At 36.1% G+C, this 25620-nt stretch overlaps 1 protein-coding gene across 1 annotated transcript in view; it reads left to right on the forward strand.

Annotated features, from left to right (window-relative positions):
- The window catches only part of ADAM10 (ADAM metallopeptidase domain 10), a 144330-nt gene that overhangs the window by 92469 nt on the left and 26241 nt on the right, over positions 1-25620 (forward strand). The window contains exons 6-10 of the mRNA XM_055537822.1: positions 6899-7048; positions 10873-10965; positions 13765-13948; positions 21457-21620; positions 25117-25300. Coding sequence (XP_055393797.1) covers positions 6899-7048; positions 10873-10965; positions 13765-13948; positions 21457-21620; positions 25117-25300 — 775 coding nt within the window. The remainder of the gene's footprint in view (positions 1-6898; positions 7049-10872; positions 10966-13764; positions 13949-21456; positions 21621-25116; positions 25301-25620) is intronic.

A 25620-nucleotide genomic window follows, 5' to 3' on the forward strand; every position in this document is an offset into this window, starting at 1 on the left:
CTTTGCAGCCAAAGATGGAGAAATTCTATACAGTCAGCAAAAACAAGACCAAGAGCTGACTGTGGCTCAGATCATGAACACCTTGTTGCCAAATTCAGAGTTAAATCGAAGAAAGTAGGGAAAACCACGAGACAATTCAAGTATGACATAAATCAAATCCCTTACTGTTATTCAGTAGAAGTGAGAAATAGATTCAGGGGGTCAGATCTGATAGACAAAGTGGATAGATCTGATAGACAGGTTAGACCTGATAGATAGAAGAACTATGGACAGAGGTTTGTGACATTATACAGGAGACAAGGGAGCAAGACCATCCCCAAGAAAAAGACATGCAAAAAAGTGAAATGGGTGCCTGAGGAGGCCTTACAAATAGCTGTGAAAAGAAGAGAAGTGAAAAGCAAAGGAGAAAAGGAAAGATATACCCATTTGAATGCGGAGTTCCAAAGAATAGCAAGGAGAGATAAGAAAGCCTTCCTCAGTTATCAGTGCAAAGAAATAGAGGAAAATAATAGAATGGGAAAGACTAGAGCTCTCTTCAAGAAAATTAGAGATACCAAGGGAACATTTCATGCAAAGATGGGCTTAATAAAGGACAGAAATGGTATGGACCTAACAGAAGCAGAAGATATTAAGAGGTGGCAAGAATACACAGAAGAACTGTACAAAAAAGAGCTTCACAATAATAAGATCTTCAGATAATCATGATGGTGTGATCACTCAGCTATGGCCAGACATCATGGAATGTGAAGTCAAGTGGGGCTTAGGATGCATCACTATGAACAAAGCTAGTGGAGGTGATGGAATTCCAGTTGAGCTATTTCAAATCCTAGAAGATGACGCTGTGAAAGTGCTGCACTATATATGCCAGCAAATCTGGAAAACTCAGCAGTGGCCACAGGACTGGAAAAGGCCAGTTTTCATTCCAACCCCAAAGAAAGGCAATGCCACAGAATGCTCAGACTACCACACAATTGCACTCATCTCACTCGCTAGTAAAGTAATGCTCAAAATTCTCTAAGCCAGACTTCAGCAGTACGTGAAGCATGAACTTCCAGATGTTCAAGCTGGTTTTAGAAAAGGCAGAGGAACCAGAGATCAAATTGCCGACATCTGCTGGATCATGGAAAAAGCAAGAGAGTTCCAGAAAAACATCTATTTCTGCTTTATTGACCATGCCAAATTCTTTGACTTTGTGGATCACCATAAACTGTGGAAAATTCTGAAAGAGATGGGAATATCAGACCACCTGACCTGCTTCTTGAGAAATCTGTATGCAGGTCAGGAAGCAACAGTTAGAACTGGGTGGTCATGGAACAACAAACTAGTTCCAAATTGGGAAAGGAGTATGTTAAGGCTGTATGTTGTCACCCTGCTTATTTAACTTATATTGCAGATTACATCATGAGAAATACTGGGCTAGATGAAGCACAAGCTGGAATCAAGATTGCCAGGAGAAATATCAATAACTTCAGATATGCAGATGACACCATCCTTTTGGCAGAAAGTGAAGAAGAACTAAAGAGCCTCTTGATGAAAGCGAATGAGGAGAGTTAGCTCAACATTCAAAAAATGGCATCCGGTCCCATTGGAGACAGTGAGAGACTTCATTTTTTGGGTTCCAAAATCACTGCAGATGGTGACTGCAGCCATGAAATTAAAAGATTCTTACTCCTTGGAAGCAAAGCTGTGACCACCCTAGACAGCATATTAAAAAGCAGAGACATTACTTTGCCAACAGAGGTCTGTGTAGCCAAAGCTATGGTTTTTCCAGTAGTCATATACGGATGTGAGAGTTGGACTATAAAGAAAGCTGAGTGCCAGAGAATTGATGCTTTTGAACTGTGGTGTTGGAGAAGACACTTGAGGGTCCCTTGGATTGCAAGGAGATCGAACCAATCAGTCGTAAAGGAAATCAGTCCTGAATGTTCATTGGAAGGACTGATGTTGAAGCTGAAACTCCAATACTTTGGGCATCTGATGCGAAGATTTAACTCATTGGAGAAAACCTTGATGCAGGGAAAGATTGAAGGTGGAAGGAGAAGGGGAATGCAGAGGATGAGATGGTTGGATGGTACCACAGACTCAATGGACATGACTTTGAGTAAACTCTGGGAGTTGGTGATAGACAGGGAGGCCTGGCGTGCTGCAGTCCATGGTATTGCAAAGCTTCAGAAACAACTGAGAGACTGAACTGAATTGAACTGATTAGAACGATGCTCAATAGTGCTTGTTAAAAAAGGACGCTGAATGTAGATACTCAGTGATGTAATATTTAGAATGTAAGGTGTTCAGAAAACATTGCTGGATGACAAGAAGCTCAAGAAGTTGAAATATATGATCCATGATCAGGACAAAAAAAAACAACCGGATAGAAACAGACTAGAAATTATAGGCATTACCATACAAGGACATTAAAATAACTATTACTAATATATTCAAAAATTACTGAAAACAAAGAGAAGAGAATAGTGATTATAATGAAAGAATCAGGTATAATCCTCCTGTGAGGATTTAGCTAGTAATGAACAAATAGATTTTCAAAGTTATGTGGAAATGTAAAGGACCTAGAACAGGCAAAACAATTTTCAAGAAAGAACAAAAGCCAGAGGACTTATATTACCTGAATTTGAGACTTAACTATAAAGCTGCAGTCATCAAGATGGTATCATCCTGACCTCAGGATAGATTTATTACAGGTTATGGAATGGAATAGAGAGTCCATATCCAAATGGTCTGTTAAATTTCACAAAAGTCCCGAAGTAATTTAAAGGACAGAAGAGTGGTCTCACAAATGAAAGTAAAAGTGAAAGTCACTCAGTTGTATGTGACTCTTGCAACCCCATGGACTATACAGTCCATGGAATTCTCCAGAAAAGAATACTGGAGTGGTAGCCTTTCCCTTCTCCAGGGGATCTTCCCAACCCAGGGATTGAACCCAGGTCTCCTGTATTGCAGGTAGATTTTTTTACCATCTGAGCCACAAAGGAAGCCCAATAATCCTGGAGTGGGTAACCTTTCCCTTCTCCAGCAGATCTTCCTGATCTAGGAATCAAATCGGCGTCCTCTGCATTGCAGGCGGATTCTTTATCTACTGAGCCATCAGGGAAGGTCTGACAAATAGTACTGTTTAAAAAAAAAAAACAAAAAAAACCCCACCTCAATTTATACTCTTACGTACTGTGTGCTCAGGCGCTTCAGTTGCGTCTGACTCTTTGTGACCCTATGGACTGTAGGCCACCAGGCTCTTCTGTCCATGGGATTCTCCAGGCAAGAATACTAGAGTTGGTTGCCGTGCCCTTCTTTAGGGGATCTTACCGACCTGGGGATTGAACTCACATCTGCCTGTGTCTCCTGCATTGCAGGTGGATTCTTTCCCCACTGAGCCACCTGGGAAGCCTGTTTATACCATTATACCTTATACAAAATTGATGATAAATCTGCATAAAGGTAAAACATAAACTTCTAGATTAAAGCGTAGAAATTTTTCTAACTTTGGAATAGAAAACAGTTTCTTAGGACAGAAAAATAGCCTACCCCCCCAGCCCAAAATTACAAGTTTGACTCTGTTAAATTAAGAACTTCTCAAAAGATATAGTTAAGAAAATGTAAAAAGAAGCCACAGACTGTGAGCAAAATGTCAACAGTACGTATATCTAACAGAAGGCCTCTCCAGAATATAATAAGAACTCTTAAAGTGAAAGTGAAAGTCATGTCTGATTCTTTGCAACCACATGGACTATACAATCCATGGAATTCTCCAGGCCAGAATACTGGAGTGGGTCCTTTCCCTTCTCCAAGGGATCTTCCCAACCCAGGGATCCAACCCAGGTCTTTTGCATTGCAGGTGGATTCTTTACCATCTGAGCCTCAGGGGAAGCCCAAGAACTCAATTAAAAAGAAATACATAAACCTCAATTAAAAAATGGGCAAAAGCGTTTGAAAAGACACTTGACAAAAGAAGATATTAAAAAATATTTTGTATTTTGAGATAGAGAAACTCTTTAATAAGGAATGAAATCGTTGACTACTAAAAAATTGGTATATTTCACTATATGAAAATTAAGAGTGAAGGACACCTTACAGTGAAGACTATGAACTCTGAGACTATGTTAACAATACATGACATTGACAAAGAATTGTTTTCAAAAATAGAGAAGTAGTCCTCCTGCTTAGAAAAGCTAATAGAAACCAACCTGACCTCAAAATATGAATATTAAAAAAATGTGTTTATATATATTTGTATTTGCATATGTGTGTGTTTATTTCAAGGCATTAGAGAAATAACAGGGCTCTGAAGAAGTGTGGGGACAGATCTTTGGGGGAGAAAAAGGACACTTAGGAAAGTGACCCTGACACTTTGGGCTACCTTTTCTCTAGCTATATCTTCCAGTTCCTGAGTAGAAGTCTCCAGGTTCTTGAGGCTAAAGATAAAAATACTGTTTAGGGACTTTATGTTGAGATCGTGAATGAAGGAAGGGCTGCTCTCTAGAAGTGAAAGTGAATCAGAAAGTGTTCTACCTCCCCTCACAGGGGTTAGAGTTTCTCACCACATCTTCTTAATCTCTGACTGAATTAAGGTAATGGAGAATTACTAACGCACCGAGCCTCATTGCTTGCCTGAAGTGAAAATATTAATAGATCTTGAGAAAGATATCATTACTTGAAGCCTCAGATTATGTCTATGATTTTCCATGTACATTGTCCAGCCCTGAGTTCAAAATAGTCAGCATATTAACAAATGAGACAACATGGTAGAAGAGAGGGAAAAAATTATTTACCAAACATTAGTCATTCAGAATTAAATGACAGGGTCTCTCTTGGTGGTCCAGTGGTTAAGACACTACAAGGAGGATGGTTTTGATCCCTGGTCAAAGATCCCACATGCCTCATGGTATGGCACGACCAAAAAATAAGAAATAGAAATTTAAAAAGAAAGATAAATGACAGGTGTATACCCTCAAAAAGGTATAGCTGAGGTGTCAGACATGTTAACAACCTAAAGGTATCTGAATAATGAAATGATCAGACATAGATACAGACTTTATAATATGTTCAAGTACATAAAGACAAAATTAAAAATTTCAGCAGAAAATTGAAAGTGAACAGAAGAACCTAATGGAAATTCTAGAACTGAAAAATATAATAACAGAAACTAAGAATTTGATGAACTTAGACCTGGATAGTATGTCATAAGAAAAAAGAGTAAACCACTTGGAAACAAATGGGTGGAAAATACAGAAATGAGTTTAAGAGACATAGTGATACATCAGAAAGTTCTAAAGTATGTATGATTGATATCTCAGAAGGAGAAAAAATGAGAGTGAAGTAGAGACAGATAGTGGCTGAGAATTTTCCACATATGACGGAGAAAATCAAACAACAAATTTAGTAAACCCTGTTATTAGTGCAGGAAAAATCTTTCATGAAGAAAATAATACTTTACACAGTATTAGAAAAGTCTAAAGACCAAAAGATACACTCTTAAAAACAACCAGTAAAAAGTCCAGTCACCTTCAAAGAAGCAGCAGTAAAAATGACAGCTCGTTTCTCATTGGAAACAGTTGAAACCAGAAGACAATGGAATGTGCTGAAACAGTAACTGCCATCCTAGAATGATGTACTGAGTGAAAATAGATAAAAGTACAATGAAGACAGTAACTAAGAGGACAAACATGGAGTTGTCAAGGGAGAAGGAAATTATAAAATGTGAGTGTAAATTTGGAATTGTGGCTTTAAATTTAAGTTGAACTCTCAATTACTGTCATTACAGTTCACTTAGCATGGTGCTTTTAGATGTCAGCAAATACTTAAATCTTTAGATTCAACAGCAGTGTTATTTCTTTAAACAAATACTTACTGAGTGTCTGCCATTTGCCTGTGAAGCGTGTGTTGCCAGCTAGCAGTATAGTAAGAAGCAAACACAGAGATAGTTTCTTCTTTCCAGAACTCATATTCTAGTGGTTGAAGTAATGGTGGTGGACTGGGGACAGAAGATAAATAACCACATGATTAACTGTGATGGACATGGGTCCATGGTTCTGTGAGGTATAATATGGGTGATTTAACCTTTGCTAAGTCTGAAGAAAGAAGTTGACTAGATCAGGGAAGGCAGTATCACCATGTGCAAAATACTGTGAAGGGATACAGATGATGTGTTGCAGGATTGGAAAGAAGTTCTGTTTAGCTGTAGCAGAGAGAGCTAGAATTGGGTAGTGTTGTAAGGTCTCTCTGTGAAGTACTGTGGAATGGGACAAAACTGAACAGGTAAACAAAGTCTGTAGTGTTGACTAGGTGGTGCATATAAAGGGTTTATGATTTTATTCTTAGAGTGATAGGAAGTCATTTGAAATACAGGTGCAGATGGGTAATATTTTCAAAATCGTGTTTTGAAGAGATTGCAGTTTGAAGATCAGATTGAAGGTCAGCCATGGACAGAGATGGATTCCCATCAGTCTTAGTGCAGTACTCTAGGTAGTAAGTGATGGTGGCTTGGGCTAATGTGATGGACTAGAGGTAATGTGGGCAGATGCCCTAAGTACTTAGATGCTAAATTTGACACAGCTGGGTGATAGATTGGTAGAGGAAGATGTCAAAGTATTATAGACTACTGTAAGACTTGCTTTATGTGTATACACACACACACACATGATTACATATTAAATGGTATGTTTTGAAAATGTTTCAAAGTTAAAGAATTGTTTGAATAAATAAATCATCTATAAAGTAGAATGTTACGAGACTGGAAGTGGTGTTTAGGAATTTTTAACAGTGTGAGGAAATAACCTATGGTCTTACATATAAAGTAGAAAATGAAGTTGTTTAAAATGTATATCATTGATTATATAAATTATGATAGTGAAACATGCTAATGATCAGAAATAACTCTTTTGACATACAGACACCTCAAGAAAAACATGCTATTAATGGTCCAGAACTCCTGAGGAAAAAACGTACAACTGTAGCTGAAAAAAATACTTGTCAGCTTTATATTCAGACTGATCATCTGTTCTTTAAATATTACGGAACACGAGAAGCTGTGATTGCCCAGGTATCAATAATTTTGCTACTATTTTAGTTTTGATATTCTCATATTGTTTCATTATACCTGTGTTTTCCTCTAAAAGTTAAAGTTAGTGCATATCTCATTTTGGAAAAGTAAAGAGTATGTATTTTCAGTTGTGATGTGATAAAATATGTAAGATAAGAACACAAATAACTGAAAGACCAGTTAGGATATTTTAGTGTCGTTCAAAAGAGAGATTTAAGACAATGATTTCATGAAGAAGATGATGGCACTGGAGCTTAGCTTTGAAAAGAGGGTCAGATTATCATTTGTGGTCTTAAAGGTGAGAAAGGTAGAAGAATCCTAATAAGAGTTTTTAATTTCTATTCTGTATTCTCATTATACTTAACACTCTGTGTGCTGTGTGCTTAGTTGCTCAGTTGTGTCTGACTTTTTACAACCCCGTGGACTGTAGCCCACTAGGCTGTTCTGTCCATGGGGATTCTCCAGGCAAGAATACAGGAGTGGGTTGCCATGCCCTCCTCTGAGGGATCTTCCCCACCCAAGGATAGAACCCAGGTCCTCCCACATTGCAGACAGATTCTTTACTGTCTGAGCCACCAGAGAAGCCCACTCTATAGTTACACTATTATCTGCATTTGTATCTTTTCAACCCTTCAGTTTAGTTCAGTTCAGTCACTCAGTCGTGTCCGACTCTTTGCGACCCCATGGACTGCATGCAGCACGCCAGGCTTCCCTGTCCATCACTAACTTCTGGAATTTACTCAAATTCATGTCCATTGAGTTGTGATGCCATCCAGCCATCTCATGCTCTCTCGTCCCCTTCTCCTGCCTTCAGTCTTTCCCAGCACCAGGGTCTTTTCAAATGAGTCAGCTCTTCGCATGAGGTGGCCAAAGTATTGGAGTTTCAGCTTCAGCATCAGTCGTTCCAGTGAACACCCAGGACTGATTTCCTTTAGGATGGACTGACTGGATCTCCTTGCAGTCCAAGGGACTCTCAAGAGTTTTCTCCAACACCACAGTTCAAAAGCATCAATTCTTCGGTGCTCGGCTTTCTTTATAGTCCAACTCTCACATCCATACATGACTACTGGAAAAACCCTTATTAAAGTATAAATTTTTTGGAGATACTCTTCAAAATACCCTTCATTTTGAAGGTATCCATTGAGTTTGATGAATGCATTTTGAGTCTAAGGATTTGAGACTGAGTTGGTGGAGGTGTCATTAGTACAAATGGTGAACTTGTTTTGTTGGTGGTAATGAACTTATTTTAGACATGTTTTAAAAACCCATGTACACGATTGTCCCTTTAGGGTACTGAAAATATAGAATTGGAGCATGGGAGAGGTTAGCCTTGAGCTTTCTGCATGGAATTTAAGGGTTTAAGAGATAGTTAAAACAAGGAAAGAGAATGAAAGGGAGAGAATGAAATCAAAAGGGAAGGAACTGGGAGATAAAATCTCTTTATAGTGAATAGGATGAGGAGGAGAAACTATGGGCTAAAATGTAATAGTTAAAGAGGTGGGAGATAAAGTAGGATCAATCAAGGAATAAGAAAAGTTTCAAATTAAACACATAGCCAGTAGTGTCATATTTGGAGATATCAAAGAGAATGACTTCAGTGTGCTAATTAACTTGATGGGAGGGATCCTTTCCCAATGTGTATGTTTGTCAAATTGTCATGATGTACACTTTAAATATCTTTTACGTTTAATTTGTCGATTATACCTCAGTGAAAAAGACCCTGATGCTGGGAAAGTTTGAAGGCAGGAAGAGAAGGGGACGACAGAAGATGAGATGGTTGGATGGCATCACTGATTAAATGGACATGAGTTTGAGCAAGCTTCAGGAGATAGTGAAGGGCAGGGAAGCCTGGCATTGGATGGTTGGATGGCATCACCAACTCAATGGACATGAGTTTGAGCAATATCTGGGAGTTGGTAATGGACAGGGAAGCCTGGTGTGCTGTAGTCCATGGGGTAATAAAGAGTTGGATATGCCTGAGCGACTGAACTGCCTGACTGAACTGAATGCTGAAAAAAAGAAAGAATGATTATAAATATTAGTTGACTTAGTTATCAGAAGATTGTTGATGTGCTTTAAGCGAGCCTTCAGTAAAGTTATGAGGGCGAAAACATTGTGAACAATAAGGAATTGGTTGGCAGGAACAGTTAGGGTTTCAAAAGATATGAAAAACCAGAAATATGGTGGATTAAGAATAAGGAAATGGCAACCCACTCCAGTACTCTTGCCCAGAAAATCCCATGGATGGAGGAGCCTGGTAGGCTACAGTCCATGGGGTTGCAAAGAGTCAGACATGACTGAGTGACTTCACTTCACAAGAATAATATGGAATATTTGAGTGAAAGGGGGACACACGAGAAGTTGGTCAGAGGAGGAACATGATCCAGTGGAGAAGCAGTGTAAGATATGAAAAAGAAAAATTGATGTAAGACAGTGTTCTTGAAGATCCAGTAAGGATTGGGGTTAAGAATAAAAGAAAGTTACTCCATAAGGAAGAGTTACCATTTGAGGAAGATAGAAATGGATAAAGATAGAAAAGTTGAAGGTTAAAAGAGCAGGAACTCAAGATGAACTCTCAGTAAACTAAGATATCTAATTAGTCATCTGTGGAGAAGTGTTTGAACCGCCAGTGTTTGGGGTGGAGAAAGAACAGAGAGTTGGGTAAGGGATCACTAAACCAAGCTGAGTGTAGGTAGCACAGATTTCTAATGGACTTTACCAGCAGTGTTATGATGTTCTTTATCAATGTGTGGCAAACTGGGCTACTTTTTAAATTGTTAATGCTTCTACTTGGCTGTTCTATGTTTATATAATTTCTTTGAAAATAGTTTTGAAACTATATATGCATGCATATTTTCACATAAGTGGTAGCAGGAGTGCTTTTTGTAAATGAAGATGGGAAGGTTCATATATAGTGATTTAGAAGCCAGAGAGTTAAATTGGGAGTCAGCTAGGTAAAAAGAGGATCTTTCTGTGTTCTGTCACTCTGCTTGTCTCTCTCAATTTTAGCAAAATCTGAATGTGTATTGTTTATATTTGTATTACTTCTTTCCCTTTCTCCTCCCTCTAAAATAAATCTCTATAAATTTATAGGGATCTTCTCAGTTTTGTTTACCACTATACCTCCAGCACCTAATACGGTGTCTTTGTTGTTATTTAGTTGCTAAGTTATCTTCCATGCTTTTTTGACCCCATGGGCTGTAGCCTGCCTGGCTCCTCCATCCATGGGATTTCCCAGGCAAGAATACTGGAATGGGTTGCCATTTCCTTCTCCAGGGCATCTTCCTAACCTAGGGACCAAATCTGTGTCTCCTGCATTGGCAAATGGGTTCTTTACCACTGAGTCACCAGTGCCTACTACATAGTAAGTGGTGGACAAAACTTAACAGAATGTGTACCAGTGCAGCAGTGGAAAGACTGAGTCAGAGAATGACTGAGTGCTCTGATACTAACAGGGAGATATTCACAGAATATGTTTGAATTGAGTCTAAGGAGTAAAATCCTAGGTATAAGGCAGCAGCATGTGAAAAGGCATGGAAGTATGACATTGCAGGATGAATTGAGGAAACAAAGTTCTATATGACCGAGGCAAGAGTGCATGTTTGGTTTTGGCCAGAGAAAAGTCGGGAGAGTCATTCAATTTCTCTTCTCAGTTCCAGCTCACTAATCTTTTTCATCCTTTCATCTATTATATGATATTGACATTTTAAAATTTGAATGTGGTAGAATATGAATAATTCTTGATTTGGAAAATAGAAATTCACAGTCTTTTTCACGTTTCAACATTGCCCCTAAAATGTTTTTCTTTTTTAAAAAATCAATAGATATCCAGTCATGTTAAAGCAATTGACACAATTTACCAGACAACAGACTTCTCTGGAATCCGTAACATCAGTTTCATGGTGAAACGCATAAGAGTAAGTAAGGAATTGCAATAGTTAACATTAAAAAAAAGAAACAATAAGGATCATGTTTACAAAATGAGAATGCTTGCTTTTTATTTCATCTTTATGCATTAAATAATTTAAATTGTATTTACTAATACAGATTATCTTTACTCTTGGGTTGTACATGATCACAGAGGGGATACCCGGACTTATGATTTAAGAATGAAATCTATAGAGCTTTAATCTGGACTGTAGAAGAAGTATGGTAGAAAGCACTGTTTTCTGTTTGTCTGATTAACATACTAGTTATAAAGTGCTCTAATATCTAGAGATTCGGTACTTGACATTTTCCCCAGTTTCTGTAGTTCTGTAGATTTTCCTTATAAAGTATATTTTAGAATGTGTCCCATTTGATGCTCCAGTGGAGGGAAGGATAGATACAGTGGTTAAGTAAAATTGGAAGTTGGAGAAACACTTAATTCTATTTCCTCTTGAAATTTAACAGTGCACACTAATGTATTCCAGGTTTTGAAAAATCCTTTGGGAAAGAAATCCATACATTTCTAAGCTCATTTAGCCTTTTTTGTATTAACATCATCTGAGACTCCAAAGAATTGCAGTACACATTTTGAGAAATGCTGATTCTTAGTTTTAATGTTATAAATTGTTAATAAGTAAATACTCAATTATTAACAAAATTGCACTGTTTCAAACATTTTCTAAATGTGAATTCTTTCAAAGTATATAGCTTTTAGGAATCTGAGTTTATAAGCTAGATAACCCATGTTTTAAAAGTCATCATTTTACAAAAGTACTTTCCACAGAATTTCTTTATTTTTAATAAAAATTTTAATGGTTTTAATTTTTTTTAAATTATGTATTTATTTATTTTCGGCCTCACTATGCAGCTTGGAGGATTTTAGTTCCCCAACCAGGGATTCAACCCTAGCCCTCTCAGTGAAAGCACTGAATTTTGACAACTAGATCTCCAGGGAATTTCCCATAGAGAATTCTTTATATTTCTTAAAATATGGTTGACTAGATTATAGTTTTAGTATACATGTGTAATATATTTTTTAAAATAGCTGAAAGTGGTCTTTACTTTTAAAAGTGACATGATTAAATACTACATTGAGTTGTCTTAAGGTGAAATATGGTTTATAGATAGAACTGTAATCAGTTGCTTTCATGTATTTTGAGAGTGATGTAAACATTTAATGAGCAAATAAAAGTGATAAGTGATATAAGTATTGCTGTTCAGTAGACAGAGGAATAAAATGCAAAGTAGTGAAAAATAGAGAACACCTTAAGAAGTTTTAGTAAGGTACATTTTTTTGAGTAAAATAATTTGCATTATGAAGAAACACATGTATATAAAAGGGTAATGTGGCAGTTGGTTGTTTTTCCAGCCTTTAATCAAGATTAAAACTTTAGTTTAAAATCTCATCAGTTGAAGTTTGTGACCCATTAAATAATTTGAAATTTATATTTTATAAGCACATATTTAAATATTCATCATCCCATTTTTAATATAGGTAACTAAAATTTAGATGTAGTTTTTATTTATAGCCAATATTATAGAAATATCAGAATTTCATTTCTGTGTTTTGTGGGGAAAAGCAATATGTAGCATGTCTCTAAGCATGGGCTACTTAACAATACTTAGTATTCTTGTTTTGGGATTTGTGCGTGTGTGTGTTATATGACCATAACTGATTGTTTTGATTAATTGTTAATGGATAAACCAGATGTTCTCATATCTGTCCTTGGGCAGTTACCCTCAAGGGGTTTCTGCCACCCTGTTTGAAAACCCCTTGGTTTTACTGAAAGATGTGGATCATAAAAAGACCTGTAGTTTTCATTTTATTGACTGTAATAGCCTTACCTTATCACTGATATTTTCAGTAGACTGAGATTTGCCTTCTAAGCAATGTTTATTCTCATATATATTCCTTTTTATTCTCTATCAAAAGTCTTATATGTAGTTCTCTTACTTGGAGAAAATCAAATTGTTCTAGGACTTCAAAAGATAGGCAGAGGTCTCTGAAAAGAAATAATGACTCATAAATAAAAGCTTTTGTTTGGTGAAGTTTGGTATCAGAGTTGATTATTCTTCACATTGTATAAGAGAAACCTGCCCCAAGAGTGTAGTAGATAAAGTGTTGAAGGAAACATTCTGGAGGAACTCAGCTTGAGATAGAGAAACAAATGGGCAAAGAAAAAAAATTCTTAAACAGGGAAAAAAATTGAACTTGAAGCTAGTTGGGCTTGACTCATGATTTTCTAGGCAAGTAGAACCAGGAATATGATTTGTCTGCTGAATTGACAGTCTTGGATTTAATATCTATTTTATGTTCTGCTAATTAGGTGAAATATAGGGTTTTATATCCTTTACTTATCACCATATGTAGGAGATCAACCGGTCAAATGATTAAATTTGAGAAACTGTACTTCCTTATTAGAAATTTTGAAAGCAGAACTTGTTTTTTCATCCCAAGTGTTCAGGAAAGCGGTGAAAATTTGCTCAGAAATGTAAGATACTCAGTTTTAATTCCCCTACCTTGTCTTTCCATTTTTTTTTTTTCTTTTTGGTGTCTATGATCAGCTATGGGGTGGAGGAAGTGGGAATAATTATAGAAGCATTAATTTAGCCCCAACTTCCTTGGGCCCCAAGTATATTGTCCAGCTTGGTCAAATTTTTCTAAATCTTCAGATATCCTCATGGCTACTTAAAAAAAAAAAAAAAATTGACTAAGTAGTGGATATTACTTCCACTAAAGCTCTGCTAACATTAGCTGCTTATTAAAATCGTTGTTTTGTGGATTTTAGATCAACACAACTGCTGATGAGAAGGACCCTACAAATCCATTCCGTTTTCCAAATATTGGTGTGGAGAAGTTTCTGGAGCTGAATTCTGAGCAGAATCATGATGACTACTGTTTGGCCTACGTTTTCACAGATCGAGATTTTGATGATGGTGTCCTTGGTCTGGCGTGGGTTGGAGCACCTTCAGGTAGTTTATCTAAATATGTCTTGACTTACTACTTGGAATGAAAAGCAATTTCATGATGGATTGAATTTTACAAAGTATAGGAGAAAGTGATGCCCGTATAGTATTTTCATTTGTACAGGTTAAGTTAGGTAAAATTCATAAGCATAAATGTAAATGGAAAAATAGATGAAGCAGCTTTTTATTTTGAAATGAATTACATGAGTACTGACAGGGAGATATCCTGACATTTGGTATTGTACATTCAGTGGCTGAAATAAATAATTTTATGGGGAAAAGTGGTACTTATCTCTGAAACTAAAAAGCAGAATGCTAATTGTTCCACAGAAGTTAATGTAATTAATTAATGGGATGGGGGTTGGGGAGAGGTTCTTAGAGTCAACAAGGGAAAATTATGTTCTTGCTTTTGTTCTGCAGTGAGATAAAATGCAGAGAAATCCTGCTCAAGAACAGCAGGTGGGAAGAAAAAGAAAGACTACCTTTACTATCATTATTTTATTTCTAGCCTTTATTTTAACAAAAGTCAAAGAGACTGCCTGAAAAGAGATGAGAGCAGGAGACCCCAGGACCCATAGATCCATTGGTGTGACTGCATGGACCCACATTCTGCTGGTGTCTACCTTAGCCATGAAAGCCACTATCATTGAGAAAGCTGGAATAGGATAATCTCCTTTCCACTGCAGTCCAGTGGGGATCTGTCATTTACAGTATAATAGGTTCAGTAGCCTAGTTTAGAGAAATACAAATTTATTAAGTAGAAAGAATCCCCGACTCTTTGAATATAAATGTGCCATATAGGATTTGATCAGTAGTCCATCATCTTCTGAGCTGTAAACAGCAGTTTCTCCTTCTGATATATCTTTTTAAAAGAATCAACTTCAGCTTTATATGGGGTAAGACAGGCTCTTCTATTCTTAATTTATTCTTTGATTTTTTATGCATATTTTAACATCTTTAGTACTATAGTTTCCTCTTATATATTTTGCTCTTTTTTTAAAACCAGCAGTGAATATCCTTTTTACAGGTTCCAAAGCTTTTGTTTCTCTGCCACATTTTGAAGTGTACTCAATCCCTGCTGTCATTAAAATACATGTTTATGTCATAGGCTGCATGTATTATATAGTACAGCATTTTTGGATATTTGTCCCTTAAAGTGATCTGTGCTGGTTTTGTGTTACTTGCATTGTCAGCAGATTGTATGTCTCACTCTTTCCTGTGATAATTCATGTATTTTATAACTTGTATATGCTGAAATTTCTTTTTCCCTGCTTGGGAAAAAGATTAGTTGAATAATTTTATCACAATGTTTTTAATCCCTTCTCCTTATTCATCAGTAAGTACTATAGAAACTCAAGGATTCATTTGGTTTGTCTTTATATATTGTGGTTAATATAGTGATTCTTTAACTGTGCTCCATGGACTAGCAGCATCCATATTACCTGGGAACTTGTTAGGAAAGTAAATTTATGGGCCTCACTCAAGTCTACTGTATCAGAAACTCCGGGTGATGTGGAGCCCATCAGTCTTTGTCTGAAGAAGCCCTCCAGGTGATTCTGATGCATTCTAAAGTTTGAAAACCAGCATATTGATATTTTTGCTCACAAAATCTCTCCTGGGCAAATGATTAGATGATTTCAGACTAAAAACTTCATGCCATTTTGTATTTTCAACTCCAGACTGTTGTTCATTAAGAATGTAGTGGTTCTGAGAGAGCTTGGTCAAGTTTTTCTGAATATTCAGATATCTGCATGTCTACTTAAAAAAAAAAAGACTATATATTTAGAACAGTTTTAAATTTATACAAAAATTGAGCAGATAGTATAGAGTGTTATCTCTCCTACCTTTCTGTTTTATAACAACTTACATTAGTATGATACATTTGTTACACTTAATGAACCAGTATTACTTGGTACATTATTGTTAACATTAATTATTACATTATTGTAATAATAGGTACATTATTGTTAACTAAAATCATCCCATAGTTTATTCAGACTTCTTATTCAGATCAGGTCCTTTTCCCATTCCAGGATCTTGTCCAGGATACAACCATACATCTAATTGTCATTTCTCTTTAGTCTCCTCCTAGCTGTGATGATTTTTCAGACTTTTCTTATTTTTTATAACCTTGACAGTTTTGAGGCGTATTGGTCAGGGATATTATTGGATGCCCCCCTGTCATAGTGTGTTTGATGTTTTTCTCATGATTGAACTAGGGTTTGGGGGACAGTTAGTTTTTCTGTCTAGTTTGTGATATCTAGACCACTTAATTTATGAAGTACTGTTTATTTTATTGAAGTGACAGTAGATAGAGTTCTGGTTTGAGAATGCTAGGCCACATTACTTGTATTTTTGTTGTTGTTTTTCATCTGATGCCTTCTTCCTTTAATCTGTGTTTAAATCCCAACTCCAGCTCTCACAAGCCTTTTTCTAGGAGCTTCTGGGAGAACAGCTAGGCAGGGACGGAAGAATGGGGCCAGAGTGGGAAAGAGAAGGGGTCTTTGTTCCTTTGACACAACTTTTTCTAAAATAGGATACCTGCCCTGACAGCTTTCTTCTTCATTTCCTTTTGTCCTTAGACTACCTGAACTGAGTTTATTTGGTTTGCATTTTGTTTTTATAAGCAACTTTATGTATTTGCTCTTACTAATTAATTCAGTTCCCTTGTGATGTATAGGTGTTATTTCCTCCATTATACAGATGAGGAAAGTTGGATTACAACCCAGTACCATAAGAACCTAGAATCTGGACCTTTTGGTTCCACGTTTTGTGTATTTGGTAGTTATTTTTCTCGGTATTATTATAATGTAACATCCTACCTTTATCTCTCTAAGATATTTCCAAGAAGCAGTTGAAATGTTTCCTGAATCTAAGTAGAGATGGAATCTGTTTCCTTCTTTCTTAAAAGAGCGGAGTCATGCTCTCATGCATGCCAAGTCGCTTCAGTCGTGTCTGACTAGAATTTAGGCATCGTTTTGGGTAATTGTCATGAGATAAAGAGAAGAGCTCTGCATTGGGAGCTAGTGTACTGGGTCCTTGTCTGTTCTGTCTCTGTAAATTCAGGTAAATCATGTTGTTTCAGCTTGTTTACTTTTCATTGTAATTTCTTCTGTCTTTGCCCTTCCTTTGTGACTTAATATTTCTGTATGCAAATCTTAGTAATGCTAGTTTTAGCCTAATTTTTTGCAATCGTATTTTATAGCTGATCTGTTCAGCTTGTGGTCTGTTGCTTTTCTTAACCTTTTTCATTTTTATTTGACCTAATTAATTTCTATTGTATTATTTAGTTTAATTTCATTTAATTCTGCAGCTGTTTCACTATTCAAATATATAGTAGTGAAAAGAATTTTGTTGTGATACTATTATGTTAATTTTCACAGGATAGTTACTCAAATTACTAGCTGTAGTCCTCTTCTTGACTGAGTTAAGGTGGAAAAAACAATGAGGGTTGAAACATTCCAATAATGTTTCTTGTGTTTTAGTCTTTTTTAATGCTACTTTTTATTTGTTTTCTTAAAATTTCTTATTGTGGTTGGGTTCCGCCTTCAGTTTCCTTTTAGTGAGAAAAACAGTTCCTCCTGCCCTAACTCCATAATAAGTAGAAACAGCTCGTAAACTGGGCTAACTTGGAGGCTTCCATGTGAAATCATACAGGACCTAGAAGGGAGCGTTAGAAAGGGAGGAGTCTGGTCTCCAAAACAAAGTTAGTCTTGAATAAGAAACTGGAAAGATTAAACTTCTCTTTGTATAAGCAAAGTTTTGTGTTAAGCAGGTAGTAGCCTTTTATTTCGGAGAAGGCAATGGCACCCACTCCAGTACTCTTGCCTGGAAAATCCCATGGGCGGAGGAGCCTGGTGGGCTGTAGTCCATGGGGTCGCAAAGAGTTGGACATGACTGAACGACTTCACTTTCACTTTTCACTTTCATGCATTGGAGAAGGAAATGGCAACTGGGATTGCCTGGAGAATCCCAGGGACAGGGGAGCCTGGTGGGCTGCCGTCTATGGGGTCGCACAGAGTCAGACACGACTGAAGCAACTTAGCAGCAGCAGCAGCAGCCTTTTATTTAGAGACTGAAATGTCAGTTCCTTCACAAAGTAAATTGTTTATATTAGATAGCCCTTTGTTGTACTTAATTTGCTACACCCTTCTAACATGATTTTTGAGGGGGTCTTTGTTTTATTAAGGCCATATTCTGCTCATCTGTTACCCACCTTACTGTTATCAATTAACTCAGTGAATATAGTCTCAGTTTGCCAGGTCACTGAAGAAGGCGGACTGTGAAATTCATCTGCAGAGCCAATCCTGAACCTTTGAGTATTCCTCTGACCGTTTATGAAGAACATTTTGGGGGACACTTCATTTGGCAGAGATCTTCTTTTCTGTTTTTCTAGTTTAGAACCTGTCTGGCAGTATACTAATTTTTGCTTCAGAATTACTGCTCAGATTAATGTTGAATGGTCAGCATGCTACTATTGTTGTAGATGTTTAGGCCTGCTCACATCAAAACTGTATTTATGGATTCTTTCAAGGTATTAAATTTACCCTTGTACGTTTTATAATTTTTTTCTTTTGGGGAATTGTTTTAACAAGTTTAGGACTGATATTCTGTGACTAGCCCTCAGACTATCTTGTAGATAGAAAAATGTTTCTGTTTCTTTGTGGGTCTTTGAGTTATCCATCCATCACTGTTATTCATAATTTGTATTTTTCAGTGATGACTGTATGTAGTAAACTTCTAAATTTACAATGTAAAGCAGTTACTGAACGTGAGTTATGACTTAGCTGTAGGTATTTATAACATCATTAATTGAGTTGCTGGCATATCAAAAATTGTTGCAGTATTTAAAAAGTTAAATCACAACTAATAAAGTTAGACATAGTATTGTATTTCTTTCTGTATAACTGAATTATTCTGACATATGCTGTTAGTCTGTAAAAATAGCAAACTTTTCAGATAAGCAATAGTTATTGAAACCAAAAGCAGTTAAATATATTAAACTAGATATGAATTAAAAAGACTATATTTCAGAAGACTACACTCAAATTTATGCATTATCTTTCCTTAAATTAGATAGACCTTAAAAATATAGGAGTTGCATTATTGGAGTTTTTAATATGTGCTGTTTACTTTTTTTTTTACTGATAAAGATTTGCAGTGTGGAATCTTCTGTGCTTAATTCAAGTCTGACAGTACAGCACTGGACCAATTTGCATATGACACATCTTCGATAAGGCAGGATATTAATTTGCTACTTACTTAAAACTATAATATATAGACTGTAATTATTACATACAGAATGCTTATTTATATATTTTCTAGTTTCTAGAATAGTGATACAGTCCTTCGGACTCCAAAAGTAAAAGTAGATTAAGAGAATATATTAAATATTTGTAAGTCATTTGCTGTTATCTTTCTATTCAGTTTTCTGTGTAGAAAACATAGTAAATATTAAATATAAAGGTTCTCAATCCTTTGCCCTTTAAATCTGCATATATGACTTAGTCTTTCAGTTTAGTTTTCTGTGAAAGCACATTATCATTTCAGTTTCTTAAATTGTATCATAATAGTCATTAAATTTATGATATGTTTTCCTGTACTTTCTAATATTAAAAGGAACAAGGCAACAGTTGAAGCATCTTGCTATTCTTGGATATCTTTTTTTTTTTTAACTTTTTATTTTGTATTTAGGTATAACCAATTAACAATGTTGTGATAGTTTCAGGTGGACAGCGAAGGGACTCAGCTGTACATATACATGTATCCATTCTTTCCCAAACCCCCTTCCCATCCAGGCTGCCACATTCAGCCTTCTTATTGGTTATGCATTTGAAATATAGCATATCTTGCACATCTTTTTTGAATTGCTTTCCTATTATATACTTTATCAGAGATTATAAATGTTAGACTTTAAAAAATGTAATTTGGTTGTAGCTTTGTGTGTAGAAAGTTAATTTGAAATAATTAGATCATTTATCAGAATATCCTAATCCATTTGATTGTATTTTAATGAAAAAATGCAAATAATCTCTTAAAAAGTGAATGTAAAGCAAAGTACTTCTCCCTGAAAGTCTCAGTGCAGTGTGTGTAAAAACAAGGATTTTCTAGTTTGCTGATGTTCTTTTTTTTAATTTCTAAAATTAACTGCATTTAGATTTGAAAACACTTTCATGTTGGTATTAAGCTCTGAAGTTTAGGAACTGTAAATGAACAGATGAACTACAAAATGGTTTCATATGTATCATACAAGTGAAAAATGAAGACTAAAATTTGAAAATATCTTCAAGACATGTTGGAAAATCATAATTGAGTTTTTTGAACCTATTTTGGAAAAAAATTCAAACTTGCCCAAAAGTTGCAAGAGTAGTGTAGTGAACTCCTGATAAATTAATCAGTTAACATGTTGGACATGACTGAGTGACTTCCCTTTCACTTTTCACTTTGATGCATTGGAGAAGGAAATGGCAACCCACTCCAGTGTTCTTGCCTGGAGAATCCCAGGGACGGGGGAGCCTGGTGGGCTGCCGTCTGTGGGGTCACACAAAGTCAGACATGACTGAAGCGACTTAGCAGCAGCAGCAGCATGTTACCACATTTGCTTTTTCTCCCTTCCCACTTTCTGTCCTTTGTTCCTTTTTTCTTTTACCTACTTGACATTTTTTGAGTGTTATTGATATATAATTGACAAAATTGTAAGATATTTAAAGTGTACAATGTGATTTGATATTTGTATGCATTGTGAATGCATGATTCCCCCCACCAAGTTTGATACATCCATTACCTCACATATTTACATTTGTGTGTATGTGTGAGTGTGTGTGTGTGTGTGTGTGTGTGAGAATGTTTAACTTCTGTTCTCTTAGCAAATTTAATTTATATAATACCACATTTTCAGTTATAGTCAACATGTGTTACACATTAGATCCTCAGACTTTATTCATCTTACAACTTGAAGTTTGTACCTCTATCAGCCTGTTTCCTCCACACCCTAGCCTCCACTACTTTTTTCTTTTTAAAGAGTATATAGTATGTTGTCTTTTAGGACATGAATCACATACTCCTGTCCATCACTATTATTATTTGTAGAAGTTACTTTCTTAGCATCTCCTTGAGAATATTTTGTCAGCTTTCATTTAACTTAAATATAAGTTTTCTTCTTGAAAAATGAAAAAGACCCAGTGTAAATGCTGAAATATTTAAATTTAACAGAATCTTAAATATTTGTTTTGCTAAATTAAGAGGAGTAAAAATTTGGAGACATTTTGGTTATGAAGAGGAACATTTTATAAGGGCTTTGTATTCAATCCTGAGAATTTATTTGTGCCATTAAAATTTTTATTTGCTTGACTTTCTAATCATGGACCAAAGAAACTTTTTAGAACTTGATATATGTATATACCAAGTTTGGACTCAAAATACATATAAAATGTTTCAAGTTAATATGGCATATATTAGAGAATTATTTGGACGGGGAAAGATGCTAATTTTAGCCATTTTTTGTTTTGACTTAGGAAGCTCTGGAGGAATATGTGAAAAAAGTAAGCTCTATTCAGATGGTAAGAAGAAGTCTTTAAACACTGGAATTATTACTGTTCAGAACTATGGGTCTCATGTACCCCCCAAAGTCTCTCACATTACGTTTGCTCATGAAGTTGGACATAACTTTGGATCTCCAGTAAGTATTGCCTAATTATTAGGGTGTTTTTTTAAGTTGCTGGTCTTTCAAGTTGTGTAATTTTTGTTGATACTGTTTACAGTGAAAACAAGTCCACATGAATGCTTAGTTTTTATATGTCAAAACACAGTAATGTACTTGACCATAGTACTGAAAAGGAGGAAAATAGAATGCTTGTAATTAAAATAAGAAAATAAGCACAACAGTGCCAGACTTGTACAAAGGCAGGAATTTTGTCTCTTTCATTCACTCCTGACCTTGGAACAGTGCCTGGTACAAGGTTCATTCAAATATTTATTGAGTGAGAATCACTTTTCATTGTTTAAAATTTTCATTGTTTGAATGTTAGCAAATTGTGGAGTTTTTGCTTGGTTTCTATTAAAGCATTATTGGGGTTTACTAGATTTGTCTTTCTCTACTTAGACTGTTATTTAAAAATCTTTCAGTATTAAAACTTGATAACATGTGTAAAAGTAGAGAAAAGTAGTACAACAATCTTATGCTTGTCATACAGGACAGAGGTCAACAAACATTTACTGTAAAGGGTCTACTAATAAACTAGGTTTGTGGGGCAACATTTGCATATTTTTGTGCAATATTTTGCATATTGTGGGGCAACATTTGCATATTTTTCTTTGTTTTGTTATTCTTTACAATCTTTTAAACATGGAAAAACCACTCTTAACTTAGGCCTTATGAAAACAGGCTGTGGGCTGCTATTTGCTGACCTCTGATTCAAATTCAGCGATCATCAAGAGTTTGCCACATTTTTCTGTATTTCCTTTTCTTTGTGAGGTGTTAGAAACAAAGTCATTCACCCTTCCATATTTCAGTGTGCATTTCTTAAAAAAATGAGACATTTTCTTCCATAACCACCACATGGTTATGATACCTGACAAAATGAATAATTCTTTGGTATTATTTAATATCCTGGGGCTTCCCTGGTGGTTCAGATGGTAAAGAATCTGCCTGCAAGGGGAGAGACCTGGGTTTGATCCCTGGGTCAGGAAGATTCCCTGGAGAAGGGAATGTCTACCCTCTTCAGTATTCTTGCTTGGAGAATTCCATGGGCAGAGGAGCCTGGCGGGCTACAAAGAGTTGGACACGACTGAGAGACTAACACTTTTACTTTCACTTTTTCAATATATAGTCTATTGTATTGATTTTAAAGTGAACTGAAGATTAATATACATGGAACTACAAAATACTGAAAGGTATTCTGTCTTTGTGATTTTGGTGGGGCTTATTAAAATTACAAGTTTGGGAAATTTTCATTTAAAAACTGTATAAATTCACTTTTACTTTATAACTTGTAAAAATGGGAATTTCTGAGTTTAGGAAAAAAATTGAATTCTAATAGCTTAAAATTCTCAAGCTCTTACTTAATGTTTCCACAGTTCGTAAAATGTAAGTGTCCTCTCACTAAGTTGCAAGTCTTTCTTTTTCTATTTCCAATCAGGAATGGATGGATAAAGTATTTAAAATGTGTCTAATCTCTCTACCTCTTGGCTGCTTTTGTGATCTGTTCTTAAAAAAGAGTAATTGAAATTTTAAAGATGAGCAGGGAACTCTTGCTCATTGTTAACTTGTATTTTCAAGGTCAGTTAAATGTCCTCTACTCTCCCAGTCAACTTCATCCAGGGGAATTTTATTATCTTTCCAACTACTCTTCGGTTTGTTAGTCTAGGACCTCTCAACCTCTCAAAGTCTAATGTGCATACAAATTACTGAGGATCTTACAGTATAGGTTCCGTTTTAGTGGGCCTTTGGTGGGGCCTTAGTGCCTATGTTTCTAAGACTCCCATGTGATGCTGCTGCTGCTGATCTGTGGATCACACTTGGAGTAGGATATATAGTATATTCTCTTTGCACTTCCCATCTAATTTGTCTTCTAATTGGTTGCCAGAGAGGTGTTTTTTAATACATTGATGTAATATTACTTATTACTTATTGTTGAATGTATAAATTGGTTCACATTTTTTTTGCTTCCCTTGTTATCTTTTCCTGTCGTACCAGACTACTTCTAGTGATTCTGTCATCCTCAAATACACCTCATTCCTTTGTGTATATTGTTCATGATACTATACATAGAGTACACATAATACTATACTGTAGGTAGCAGGTGCTTAGTAAATTTGTTTTCAGCCAGACAATGAACTCCTGAGCCTGTCTTCTTTGACATTTTTGTCTAAAATCTGTCTTTATGTCTTCTGTCATATATCTGTACTATGTCAATGTTACTTTCTGTCTGAGTGGTTCACTGTATTGCGTATATTTATTTATGTGAAAGTCGCTTAGTCCTGTCTCTTTGTGACCCCATGGACTGTAACCTTGCAGGCTCCTTTGTCCATGGAATTCTCCAGGTCAGAATACTGTAGCGGGTAGCCGTTGCCTTCTCCAGGAGATCTTTCCAACCTAGGGATTGAACCCAGGTCTTGCACATTGCAGGCATATTCTTTACGATCTGAACCACCAGGGAAGCTATCCTAAATGTTCACACACTTGTTGTTAACCAGTTTATAAACATTGTTGGAAATTGCAATCAAGAGGCGAGTTCCTGTCACCCAGTATGAAAGTCTTAATGTATTTACTCTCAGCAGATTAATCTTTGTCTAGGTATGTGCGTGTTAAGTCACTTCAGTTGTGTCTGACTCTTTGCGACCCTATGGACTATAGCCCACCAGACTTCTCTGTCCATGGGATTTTCCAGGGAAGAATACTGAAGTGAGTTGCCATTTCCTTCTCCAGGGGATCTTCCCAACCCAGGGATCAAACCTATGTCTCTTATGTCTCCTGCATTGGGCACGCAGGTTCTTTACCACTAGCCTACCTGGGAAGCCCTTGTCTAGATATAGTTCTAGTCATTCTGATCATGTCACTTCTGCTTACAACCCTACATCCAATACCTGTTGATATTGCTAATACAGTTTCCTTAACTTAGTATTTATAGGGTTTTCCATAATTTGGGGCTAAGTATGTTTCCTGTGTTATTTCCTCTTCCCTGTCAAATTAAGTCATTTAAAAAAGTCTACTTCTGCCAGGAAGCCAATTCCTTCCCATCTCTGCCTGTTGAAATCTTGATCCATGTTGCTATATAATGTAAATTAATATGGCCCTTTTGTCAGGCAGTTTGGCAGTATGTATCAACATCTTTAAAGTGTTTGACCTTTTAATGCAGTAACTCTACCTTTGGGAACCCAACTAAAAGAAGTAATTGAAGAATGTGTCAAAGATTCCTGTGAATTAAAAATAAAAAATAAAAAAAGGTATCCATTGCAATTAGACCTTCACTGATTTTTTTCTTTTTTATAAGACAGTGGCCCCTAAAAGAGCAAATTATCTTTCCTTTTCACAGACTAAAATAACGGTAAGGTCTAGTCTAAAGGCGAGTCCTCAAGCTTCCATTGTTCTTCTGACGAGAAAATTACATCTAATCAGATGACCTGAAAACCCTATTTAACTTCCTGTTTATGTAACTTTATATTCTTTTTGACAGCATGATTCTGGAACAGAGTGCACTCCAGGAGAATCTAAGAATTTAGGACAAAAAGAAAATGGCAATTACATCATGTATGCAAGAGCAACATCTGGGGACAAACTTAACAACAATAAATTCTCACTCTGTAGTATTAGAAATATAAGTCAAGTTCTTGAGAAGAAGAGAAACAACTGTTTTGTTGGTATGTATATTTTCCCAGCGTTTTAATATGAGTATTTTCAAACATTCAGAAAACTGGAAAGAATTAAATAGCAAACACCTGTATATCCACCACTACCACCTTTATATTTTACAGTTGTTAGCACTTTAATACATAGAGGCCTTCCCTGGTGGCTCAGATGGTAAAGAACCTGTCTGCAATGCAGGAGACCAGGTTTGATCCCTGGGTCAGAAAGATCCCCTAGAGAAGGGAATGGCTACCCACTCCAGTATTCTTGCCTGGAGAATTCCATGTTCAGACTAGGAGCCAGGCAGGCTATATAGTCCATGGGGTCGCAAAGA

Source organism: Bubalus kerabau, chromosome 10, assembly GCF_029407905.1.
Source record: "Bubalus kerabau isolate K-KA32 ecotype Philippines breed swamp buffalo chromosome 10, PCC_UOA_SB_1v2, whole genome shotgun sequence".
NCBI classification, from domain to species: domain Eukaryota; kingdom Metazoa; phylum Chordata; class Mammalia; order Artiodactyla; family Bovidae; genus Bubalus; species Bubalus kerabau.